The sequence below is a fragment of the Bombina bombina genome, chromosome 3 (genome assembly GCF_027579735.1).
Source record: "Bombina bombina isolate aBomBom1 chromosome 3, aBomBom1.pri, whole genome shotgun sequence".
NCBI lineage: Eukaryota > Metazoa > Chordata > Amphibia > Anura > Bombinatoridae > Bombina > Bombina bombina.
In genome coordinates this window covers 1045299938-1045313185 of record NC_069501.1, presented here as the reverse complement: position 1 = coordinate 1045313185, position 13248 = coordinate 1045299938, and the positions used below count along the sequence as shown (strand labels likewise).

Genomic DNA, 13248 nt, shown 5'->3' with positions numbered 1-13248 from the left:
TTGTATTTTGATATTCCTATTTATTTCTGTAAATATCTCTACCTGTATTATATATATATGCTGTATCATATAGCTATACAGGTATGAATATTTATTTTACATTAACATCATCAGATATATATATATATATATATATATATATATATATATATATATATATAAATATATATAAAAATATAAACAATATTTTTTTCTATTTGAAGAACATTGGAATGTAAAATATGCATAACGTTCTTCAGGTTTCACACTGTAGGTCTAACACGGTGACGGGTTAGAAGACATGAAGAATTAGTTATCTCAATGCACGTTATGTAAATATAAAATATTGACAAATAATAATTATTAATAACTATTATTGTTACTGTAAATATAAATATATTCAAATATTTTTTTGGAATTCTTAAGAGCATCTATAATAATTATTCATTATTATATTTTTTCGTTATTTAAAATTTCCATATTGTGCATTAAGATAACTTATTCTTCATGTGCGCTAACCCGACACCGCTTTAGACATACAGCACGAAACCTGAAGCGCATTACGTATATTTTACATTCCAGTGTTCTACATATAGAATAAAAATGTCTTTATTTTTAAATATATATTTATATTATATAAAATAAAAATACAATTTTCCTGTATGTAAAGAACATTGGAATGTGAAATATTAATAACTCTTGTCAGGTGTAGCGCTGTGGGTTTAATCTGGTGTCGGGTTAGCGTGCGAGCCTTGTGTTCCTTTTATTTTTTAAAGCACGCTTCATTGAAGTTTACTGGGAGAATAAGTTAATGTGATTGCGATATCCGTTGTTCTTTAGTTAAAGGGACAGTATACACCAATTTTAATATAACTGCATGTAATAGACACTACTATAAAGAAGAATATCAACAGATGCTGATCTAAAAATCCAGTATAAAACCTTTTAAAAACTTACTTAGAAGCTCCCAGTTTTGCACTGTTGATGAGGTTAGGCTAGGACACCCAGTGAAAGGGGCTGAGAAAACAGAAAGACCAGCCCCCCCCCTTCCCTACATATGAAAAGACAGATTATACAAACAGGAGCCGCAGGAATCTGTAGATATCAGTACAGATCTAAAACTTTGGGGCTTGGTTAGGAGTGTGAAAATCAGCACAATATTATTAAAAAAATAAGCAAGACTACATTTTTACAAAAACACTCCCAGGTGGGCTATATAAATAGATCATCTACGAAACATTTATGCAGAGAGAGATCTAGTACACAATGTTGCTTTAATACAGTTATGCATAATAAAACACCTATGCAATAGAGTTTCACTTTTTATTTTGTCCTTTTCATGTAATTGTGTTTTGAAATTTGAGGATTTTCTAATTCTCAGAATTTAAAATTCATCCTTCTAAAATTTCAAGGATGCTACATATTTTCCCCTAATTATTCTAATTATTATTATTATTTATTTATAAAGCGCCAACAGATTCCGCAGCGCTGTCCATGGGTACAAAGATAAAAGTACAGTACAATACAATATAAAAGACACCAGACAAAGTTTAACAAACAAACAAATACAGGGGGAATTGAGGGCCCTGTTCCCGTGGTGGGAACAATTGGTTTTAACTTTTGACAGCTGCAAAATAATGCATTTTATTCTAACATTATGACCATTGCAAGCCTTGTTGTCTGTAGACTTAAGGGGATAGTAAAGTCAAAATTAAAAGTCCCTGATTCAGATAGAGCATTCAATTTTAAACAATTTTTCAATTTACTTCTATCAAATTTGCTTTTGTTCTCTTGGTATCCTTTGTCAAAGAGTAAACCTAAGTAGGCTGATTGGAGTTTAGGAGCGTGCATGTGTCTTTAGCAGTCTATGGCAGCAGTGTTGCTTAAAACATTGCTGTAAATACTGTTGCCAGAGCTCACCCAGGATTACTTTGTAACAAAAGATGCCAAGAGAACTAAGCACAATCGATAAGAGAAGTAAATTGGAAAGTAGTTTAAAATGTAATGTTCTATCCAATCCATTTAAGTTTAATTTTTTCTTTACGGTCCCCTTGGATTGTCTCCTCTAAATGAAGCAAGATGTTAATTTGTCTTAAAACATTTAGACTTGGCCCATATGTTATTTTATAGCATCACAACAGAAATGTCTTATAATTACAAGGTGTAAAATTTGCCTTTTTAAGAATCCAGAAAACATTCAAAAGCTTTATAATAGAGACAGAGGATTAGAGATTTGTCAATTTGATTGTTAGAATCAGGATGCTGAGGCCAAGGGATCAATTTATTAAATGTCAAGCGGACATGATTCGCTATAGCAAATCATGTCTGCTTGACATTGCTAAATGCTGACAGCACACGCTCTCGGCATTTAACATTGCACAATAATTTCTTGTAAAATGCTTGTGCAATGCCGCCCCCTGCACATTTGCGGCCAATCGGCCACTAGCAGGGGGTGTCAATCATCCGATCGTATCTAAAAGGTGGTGGACAAGTTAAGGAGCAGCGTCTTGCGACCGCTGTTTCTTAACTTACGTTTCCAGAAAGCCGGAAACTTCGGGCGTAGAAAGCAGCATCTGCTGCTTGCTAAATCTACTCCATAGTGTAAGGTTCACCTTTAAGCAAAGTCATAATAGCTCTAATTTTGAATACAGCTGTAGGTAAGAGACTTCGGAGTAAACATTAATTTACAGGAAGAATATATTTGGCATACTAAAGAAGATCTCCAGAAAGAACATTATCAAGGAGCGGTACATGAGGTTACAGTATGGGCTGTGAGTTTAAAGCTGTAGCCTCTTCAAAGGTCATAAGATCAGCTGAGAAACTTGTAGCTGACTGAATTACAGCTGAGAAAGGCCACATGTTGTGACATTGGCCAGGAGTTGGATCTGTTGAGGGAGATAAGATGGACTGAAAAGGTCATTCTTGGGTTCCATGTTGCCCTAGTTGTACCATAATACTTAAAGGGACATTAAACCCCAAAATTTTCTTTCATGATTCAGAAGCAAATACAATTTTAAACAACATTCCTATTTACTTCTGTTATCTAATTTGCTTCATTCTTTAGATATCTTTTGTTAAAGAAATAGCAATACACATGCGGGAGCCAAACACATGAGGTATCTATGTGCAGCCACCAATCAAAAGCTACTGAGCCTATCTAGATATGCTTTTCAGGAAAGAATATGAAGAGAATGAAGCAAATTACATAATAGAAATAAATTAGAAAGTTGTTTAAAATGGCATTCTCCATCTGAATCATGAAAGAAAAAATTTGGGTTTAATGTCCCTTTAAAGCTTCAAGTCAGTAGCAAACAATTTGATCTGGAGTGTGGAATCATCAGGCAGTCTTCAAAATCAGGCGAAATATCTGGGTAGGCAGATCAGGTTCAGAGTAAAATTCAAAAACAAGAGAGGCAATAGAGATCACACTATTATAATGTCAAGATACAGGGCAGGTTAACAAGTGACCCAGGCTCCAAAGGTGACACAGCCCCAGGTAAGCAGACTCATCCACTGGATAATGGGAGCAAGAAGACATATCAGAATGACACATGCAAACACACAACTCTACATTGGTTTGCATTGGCTGACCATTCAACACTATTTTTTCCTAACACAACTATTCTAGCTATTTATTCTAATAGATAAAAGTCTGTTCTATACTGCAGTGATTTTCAACTGCAGCCCTCAAGGCCCACTAACAAGTTAGAATTGTCATGATATCTAAACTAGAGCACAAGTGAAATAATCAGCTGATCAGTAACTATGATTATTGACCTGCCCTCACCCGTCAGTTGATTATATCACCTGTGTTCTAGTTCAGATATAATGAAAATCTAGACCATTAATCTGCCTTGAGAGCAGAACACTGCTAAATTGTACTTCTACCTTGTATATAACACTGAGCACCTTTATGCGTTTGTTTGTTCTTGGGTAACAATTACCTCAAAGGGACATCATAGTCAATTTTCTTTTCTGTGTCATCCAAAATAGGATATTTTAAGATGTATTGGATTTTTTTTATTTCTACTCTAAATAAAGCAACATTTTCTCATCAGGCCTGAAATAGCTTGTCGCTTTTAGGAGCTGTTCTTAATAGCTTATACTGTAGTATTTGTTTTAGCTTACATATAAGCAGTTTTTATTTAACATAAAATAAAAATAAACATTATTTTATATGCACAACAGAATGTTTTTTAGTACAATTTCCCTTTAATATAGCATTCCTCTGATAATCTCAAATATATTCTTAATTCAATGTATCCCTGTTATACAATTTCCTCTTTTTATATCAGACATTTGGCAGAATTAATGTTTTACATGGAAGAGATCCGGGCAGCAGTGAAGAAGTATATACCTGTTATACAACGATACCACATCCAGTATCTGGCCAAATTTGATGCCTTGGTTCTAAGTGATGTAATTCAGGTAAATCGGATTAATATAAATATAAGCTTAACACATAGCTTTCTCTTTGATTACATTTCTAAGTGTAATTCTTTATTAAAAATGATGCATAATGCAGCTCTGTAACATTAGGGTAATTATATACAATTGTTTCAGAACTTGACTGTATGTCCAGAAGAAGAATCTGTGATTATGTCCTCGTTTGTGAGCACACTGTCTGCACTTAATGTAAAGCAAGGTAACAAAATGATTTATTTGTATTCTTCCCATAATAACGAAATATCTTATAATGTATAAAGTTTCATGAGCTGGTGGCAAATACTGCAAATAGAACAGTTGAGCTATACTCAAAACTTGCCCTACGCTTCCTGAGCTTCAAGTGTTCCCTAAAAATGCTATAATTCAGGGATGTTTCCATTCTATATTAATCAACATAATCTGTCACTCTATTTCTCACCTTAGAATTCACTTTTTTTTTCATGAACTCTCACTTTCTACTCCCTTTGGTATGTAAGTTCATTAGCCCACTTGTCCTGTATATTACCTGTTACAAGGTGAATTACAGCAGGTGGTATTTTTATTTATAGTTCCATAGAATAATAAACCTATGTTTTAGCACTGAGGAATATGCTGGCGCTCTACAAATCAATAATAATAATAACAGTGCTTTCAGCAGTTGTGTTCTCTTTTGTGCCTTGGCTTTCCTACTTGGAAGTAAAAAATATTATTATTATTGGTATTTTCATTATCATTTATTTTTAAACCACTGCCAACTTCTGTAGAGCTGAAGAGATAACTAGGGGTATATTATGGCCTACATTCAATTAAACACGAAGGTGAAACTAACTAACTTGTGTTAATATAGCAACTTGAAAATTACCGGACTAAAAAATATTTGTACCCCCCGTTGTTACATCTACAAAGTGTGAGTCACTTTCCATTATACTTAAAAGAGGAGTGTCTATCTTGTAACAACTGTTAACCGTAAACAGCACATAAACAGCGCATAGAACAAATTTCACTATGAAGGATAATGGTTTTACAAAACAGACATGCAAATATTACAATTTACATAAATAAATAGTTTTTCCACGTTGCCAGTGGTGGATGTTTCATGTGCGAGATATCATGTATTGGGTGACGCAGGAACGTCCACAAAAAAACTGTAGAAAATATAGGTGAAGTGATGCTCATTAAATTTCAAATGATATCTCAGCTTTACAACCAGGCTACTTGGCAACCTCACATATTAATGGTTAATAAAAAAAACAAAAAGTAAAAAAATACAGACACCTAAACATATGTCCTGGTATATACTGTTAGGAGAATATAAACAATTTTTCAAATTTCTCTTTAACTTTATGTAAATCCTCATTTAAATTTTATATAAATCTTAATTTATTAGTAGCAAAAATACAATAGAATTATTTAATTAAACATGATGAATTGTAAGCAGATTGACTTTTTTGTTGCAGATTTATTTCAAGACAAAAACAAAAACAAAACAACAACTTGTAGTTTGGCAATTTGTTGTACAAAGACACACATGAATTCTCTCTGGAATGCACGTTCAGAAAATATTTACTTTGATATTACTGTTTCTATTCCAGATGTCATTCTTGTGCCAGAGATGCAATGTGACTTTTGTTGTTATTTCTGAGAAATTCACAGGAATCAAAATAATATATATCATCTTTAACTGAAGCTTTGAAAAAAATTTAAAAAAATATCTTGATAAATGCATAACAAAGCGTAGTAATGATAACAAAATAGGCCTGATTACAAGTTTTTAGAAAAGTATCAAGTTATTTATCTGCAAAAACAACATAGACTTTAATGATAAATTTTGCAAATACAATCATTAGATGAACTTTTCTAAAGGAGTTTGATCGACCACATAATTTGCTATTAAAAGTCTGGAGAAATAAAAAAAAATGTATACTCTTCAAAATATTGTTTTGTTTTGAAAAGCAGTATTCATATTTGTAATGCCTCTTGTAAAGACAATGGGGGATATCTATCAAGCCATCAACTTTGTTGCATTCGACGGCACCAATACGCTTGCCTAACATCGTGGCCACAGACCTGAATACGATCTCCATATTTATAAAAAAAAACGGCAAAAAGCTGTGCACCAAGTACTGGGCGATGAGCAGTGGACTGTTGTTAACTAACAGTCATCAATCTCGCTGCTATTTGGCTTTTTATCAACTTTATTTATAAACGCTGCCACTATACTAAAATGCCCCACTGAAACTAAATAAAAGTATTAACCCCTATCCCGCCGGACCCCACCGCAATTAAATACAAGTATTAACCCCTATCCCGCCACTCCCGGACCCCACCGCAACTAAATAAAAGTATTAACCCCTATCCCGCTGCTCCCGGACCCCACCGCAACTAAATAAAAGTATTAACACCTATCCCGGCGCTCCCGGACCCCACCGCAACTAAATAAAAGTATTAACCCCTATTCCGCCGCTCCCGGACCCCACATCACTACCACTAACTAAACCTATTAACCCCTAAACCGCCAGCCCCCCCACATCGCCATAAACTAAATGAAGCTATTAACCCCTAAACCTAACAAACCACTAACTTTACATTAAAATTACAACATCCCTATCTTATAATAAATTTAAACTTACCTGTAGAATTAAATTAAACTATATTAAACTATTAATTAACCTACCCTAACTATTATACTAAAATTACATTAAACTAACAATTAAATTAACTATATTACATATTAAAAATACCATAACCCTACTCAAATTATTTAAATCTACAATTAAAAATTACTAAATTACAAAAAAATAAACGCTAAGTTACAAAAAATAAAAAACACTTAATTACGAAAACCACAGTATCAATAATAAAAAAGAATAACACCTAATCTAATAGCCCTATCAAAATAAAAAAGCCCCCCAAAATAAAAAAAACCCTAGCCTACAATAAACTACCAACGGCCCTTAAAAGGGCCTTTTGCAGGGCATTGCCCCAAAGAAATCAGATCTTTTACCTGTAAATAAAACTACAAACACCACCCAACAGTAAAACCCCCCCACCCACACAACCAACCCCCCAATAAAAACCCTATCTAAAAAACCTAAGCTCCCCATTGCCCTGAAAAGGGCATTTGTATGGGCATTGACCTTAAAAGGGAATTTAGCTCTTTTACATGCCCAGACCCTACTCTAAAAATAAAACCCACCCAAAAAACCCTTAAATAAACCTAACACTAACCCCCAACGATCCACTTACAGTTTTTGAAATTCCGCTTGAAGGATCCATCCAGTTGGCAAGAAGACTTCATCCGGGCAGCAAGAAGTCTTCATCTGGGCGGCCTCTTCCATCTTCATCCAGCCGGTGAAGTCTTCATCCAGCCTGTGAAGTCTTCATCCATGCGGCTTCTTCTATATTCATCCATCCTGCGCGGAGCGGGTCCATTCTGAAAACATCCGACGAGGAGCTCCTCTTCAATACGGTCTCCGCCGTAAACTGGATCTTGAATGCAAGTGACGTCATCCAAGATGGCGTCCCTTGCATTCCTATTGGCTGAAAGGTTCCAATCAGCCAATAGGATTAGAGCCTAATAGATTAGGTGTAATTCTTTTTTATTTTTGATACTGTGTTTTTTTTTTTCGTAATTAAGTGTTTTTTTTTGTACCTTAGCGTTTATTTTTTTTTTGTAATTTAGTAATTTTTAATTGTAGATTTAAATCATTTGAGTAGGGTTAGGGTATTTTTAATATGTAATATAGTTAATTTAATTGGTAGTTTAATGTAATTTTAGTATAATAGTTAGGGTAGGTTAATTAATAGTTTAATATAGTTTAATTTAATTATACAGGAAGGTTTAAATTTATTATAAGATAGGGATGTTGTAGGTTTAGGGGTTAATAGCTTAATTTAGTTTATGGCGATGTGGCGGGCTGGCGGTTTAGGGGTTAATAGGTTTAGTTAGTGGTAGTGATGTGGGAGGCCAGGGGTTTAGGGGTTAATACATTTATTTAGTTGCGGTGGGGTCCGTGAGCGGCGGAATAGGGGTTAATACTTTTATTTAGTTGCAGTGGGGTCCGGGAGCGACGGGATAGGAGTTAATACTTTTATTTAGTTGCGGTGGGGTCTGGGAGCGGCGGGATAGGGGTTAATACTTTTATTTAGTTGCGGTGGGGTCCGGGAGAGGTGGAATAGGGGTTAATACTTTTATTTAGTTGCAGTGGGGTCCGGGAGCGGTGGGATAGGGGTTAATACTTTTATTTAGTTGTGGTGGGGTCCGGGAGCAGTGGGATAGGTGTTAATACTTTTATTTAGTTGTGGTGGGGTCCAGGAGTGGTGGAATAGGGGTTAATAAATTTTATGTAGGTTGCAGCGATGTCTGGGCGGCAGATTAGGGGTGTTTTGACTCGGGGCTTATGTTAGGGTGTTTTCTACCATATAAATCAATGGGATATCTGGCAGCATTGAACATAAGCTTTCGCTGCTTTCAGACTCCCATTGATTCCTATGGCATCCGCGGTCTCGAGGGTGACGGATTGAAAACCAGGTACGCTGGGCTGGAATAGCCGTGAGCGTACCGGTTAACTATTTGATAACTTTGACAAAGTGTCAAATAGTGCTGAATGTATATTCAGAACATCTGTAATGATGTAAGCATTGATCTGTGTCGGATTGAGACCGGCGAATCGTATGTTACGTCACAGATTTCAACTTTTTCCGGTCTTTAGGGTTTGATAACTAGGTCGAATCAAGCTCGCCACAATTACGCTGCGGAATTCCAGCGTATTTGCAGATGACGGCTTGATAGATATCCCCCAATGTCAGTCTTCTAATCAGTAATTATATTTTTAAATGATAGTGTACAAACAGCCTTTTTGACAAAAAATATATGAATTTATTTACTTTGCATCATGAAAACCGGTCATATCAGTTGTAAAGCCACAGCTTTTTAACCTTTCTGCTACCTCAGAGGGTGGTAGAGTTAAATCCTCCAAGACTGATTAGTCTGGCATAACTGACAAGCCCTGCTCTCACGTGATAGGTTGTGTTAGAGCAGGGGCCTGTATTACATAAGTATTTGACTGTGTAATCTTAAATTTGGACTTCTGATTCTGCCCCAAACCCAGGTTCCCTAGCTGTGAATCTTGTCAGCCTGGTGATTAATAAATGTCACCCATTGGTCCACATTTATGAAGATCCATGTGGTCAAGGTTCTCATTTGGAGAACCTGTCCACACACATTCGGAACCTCCGAATTGACATCCACTGCCAGAATTTAAGATTGCACACTTAATTGCATGTGCAACCCCCTGCTCACATGCAACCAATTGCACGCAAGCAGGGCTGTCAATCATCCCAGATGAACAAGTCCAGGCTGTCTGTGGACATGTTAAAAAGCAGCGGTTAAATGTCTTTAGGTTGCAGGCATTATCCTCAAATGTATAACAAAACACAGACTTTTGCCTGATTTTTTAAATTTGTCTCATTCAACCTCAGTGACTAGTTCAAAGCTGATCTTAACCTCTTTAAAATGACATTTCTTATCTGGTTTTCCTTTTTCAATTTAAGTGCATATATTCCAGTGGCCATAACTGTTTACATGTAATGCAAAACTAGTAATAAAAATCACACTTTCAAGCTATGAATCTTGTACATGACTAAAATATATCCAGCTGAATGCTAATTTATGATTGCAATTAAGTGTTCTGACATTTTGCATTGTTAATTATAAAATTACACAAAATAATATGACTTTTTAAATGTACGTCATAAATTTTTATTTGAAAAAACTTAAAATTACTTTAGTTTAATATGTTTTGATTGAATGTAGGTGCGTTATAACCTTCTGAAACCCCTTTTTCTGTGCATTCTCAATACCACTGCAAGTATATTTGAAGTTCTGGTTATATTATATACTGTATATAATTGGAATGTTTTAACTAATTTTATGGATTAGAATTCCATTGAAAAGGAAGCCACAACTACCAAGGTTTTGGCATGACTAGTGCTGATGGGTGCAATGGTTTACCTACTACAATGTTGATTGCATATGCAAGCTACTGTATTTTAAATGTTGCACATACACAATTTGTTCTTTTACTTAAATTCCTTTTAAAAATGATAACCATTAAAGACAAAATTTGTAGGATATGTTTACTTTACATAATCTAAAGCTACTACATAAGTGACATATTTATCTAAATGAAGGAAAAATAAGGCATCTAAACGGCAATCACTTTACAAAGCTATATGTCAAGTTTATTTTTTGTGATGCTGGGTGATAATCTAGTACCCTATCATTAAAGGGACACTCAAGTCAAAATTTAACTTTCAGGATTCAGATAGAGCATGCAATTTTAAACAACTTTCCAATTAACAAAATGTGCACAGTCTTTTTATATTTACACTTTTTGAGTCACTGGATCCTACTGAGCATGTGCAATAATTTAAAGAACATACATAAATGCATTTGTGATTGGCTGATGGCTGTCACATAATACAAGAGGAGTGGAAATAGACACAACTTTGAAATTTGTCAGAAAGAAATCTACTACTCATTTGAAGTTCAGAGTAAGGCCTCAATTTATCAAAGTCTGGCGGACCTGATCCGACAGTGCGGATCAGGTCCGCCAGACCTCGCTGAATGCGGAGAGCAATACGCTCTCTGTATTCAGCATTGCACCAGCAGCTCACAAGAGCTGCTGGTGCAACGCCGACCCCTGCAGACTCGTGGCCGCCAGCAGGGAGGTGTCAATCAACCCGATCGTACTCGATTGGGTTGAATTGCAGCGATGTGTGTCCGCCTGCTCAGAGCAGGCGGACAGGTTATGGAGCAACGGTCTTTGTGACCGCTGCTTCATAACTGCTGTTTCTGGCGAGCCTGCAGGCTCGCCATAAACACAGGGCATCAAGCTCCATTTGGAGCTTGATAGGCCCCTAAGGCCCCTGTTTATGAAAGGCCTGTCGGGCATGATCCGACATTGTGGATCATGTCCGACAGATCTCGCTGAATGCGGAGAGAAATACGCTCTCCGCATTCAGCATTTCACCAGCAGCTCTTGTGAACTGCTGGTGCAACGCCGCCCCCTGCAGATTCACAGCCAATCTAGCTAGCCGCTAGCAGGGTGGTGTCAATCCCCTGATCATATTCGATCGGGTTGAATTACAGCGATGTCTGTCCGCCTCCTCAAAACAGGTGGACAGGTTATGGAGCAGCGGTGTTTAGACCGCTGCTTCATAACTGGTGTTTCTGGCGAGCCTGAAGGCTCGCCAGAAATACAGGGTTTCAAGCTCCATACGGAGCTTGATAGATATGCCCCTAAGTGCTATTGCATTGTCTTTTTATCATGCATGCGTTGATTATGAAAATCTACTTTATTTACTGGTCCTTTAAATGTGGATTTGGTACATATTTATGCAAAGGCAAATCTGCCCCATGGACCATGGGGGCAACTAAACCACGTAGTAGCTAATTATAGTACCAGCACAAATTTGCAATAAACAACTACAATAGTTTACTGTGTGTACATCAAAGTGTGAGGTGTTCTCTACAGGTGCTTTACAGTGAGGTTTTCAATAACTTGAAAAATCCTGTGGGCTTATTGCTATATCTAATGATGTAACACACAGTAACAGATATATCAAATACAGCATTGTGTAGTATATGACACAGGACTGCATAATATGTTGGCACTCTATAACTAAATGATAATAAATAATAAGGATAAAATAAAGTAAAATGTAATTCATTCCATCTTAATTGAATCCATACAGATCCTTTCTTGTGACTTATGAGGCTTAGCTAACACCTGGTATTTCTCAAAACAGACACATACATATTCAATTATTTTACATATTAAAGGTACCAGTAAAAAAAGAGCATTTTATTCTTAATACTGAAATATATATTTAAGTAATAGCTCATCATTTATTATTATTATACATTATGTACTGTTTAAAACCATATAGAAATGAAATCATTAAACCTGAGATAGATGCAAACTAATTAATTTAGTATTTTTTTTAAAAAATACACTATGAGATGCTAATTTATCAATGGAAATGCAGGGAAGTTTTTGTGCACAACGTAATATGCAAGTATGTAACTCCAAAAATAAAAGCCAATAACCCTTTACACCAGAGCATTTTTTAAAGCTTTGTGCTTCACCATTGAAAACCTGAAGATCTGGTTATACTATATATATATATATATATAATAGCTTGCATGAGACTCTAGTGTTAAAATAAAGTGCTATAACAAATAGAACATTTTAGTTTTCTATTTAGTTTTCTATATCCTTTAGGTGTTAATTACATATATACTATATATATATATATATATATATATATATATATATATATATATATATATATATATATATATATATATATATATATGGGCAAGCAAAGTGCACTCCAGAATCAAACAGTCAGCCGCTTCGGGTGCTAGCCAAAATAGGATATATCAAAAGACAAGAAGCACTCCAGAAGACTTTTAAATAATGTCACCTTTAATTAGTACAAATTACTAATTAAAGGTGACATTATTTAAAAGTCTCCTGGAGTGCTTCTTGTCTTTTGAGATATATATATATATATATATATATATATATATATATATATATATATTTCTTTCATGTAATTAGCAAGAGTCCATGAGCTAGTGACGTATGGGATATACATTCCTACCAGGAGGGGCAAAGTTTCCCAAACCTCAAAATGCCTATAAATACACCCCTCACCACACCCACAATTCAGTTTTACAAACTTTGCCTCCGATGGAGGTGGTGAAGTAAGTTTGTGCTAGATTCTACGTTGATATGCGCTCCGCAGCAAGTTGGAGCCCGGTTTTCCTCTCAG

At 35.5% G+C, this 13248-nt stretch overlaps 1 protein-coding gene across 1 annotated transcript in view; it reads left to right on the top strand.

Annotated features, from left to right (window-relative positions):
• Positions 1–13248, top strand: part of NCKAP1L (NCK associated protein 1 like) — a 605812-nt gene that overhangs the window by 300470 nt on the left and 292094 nt on the right. The window contains exons 13-14 of the mRNA XM_053708267.1: positions 4275–4407; positions 4543–4624. Of these exons, the coding sequence (XP_053564242.1) occupies positions 4275–4407; positions 4543–4624 (215 nt within the window). The remainder of the gene's footprint in view (positions 1–4274; positions 4408–4542; positions 4625–13248) is intronic.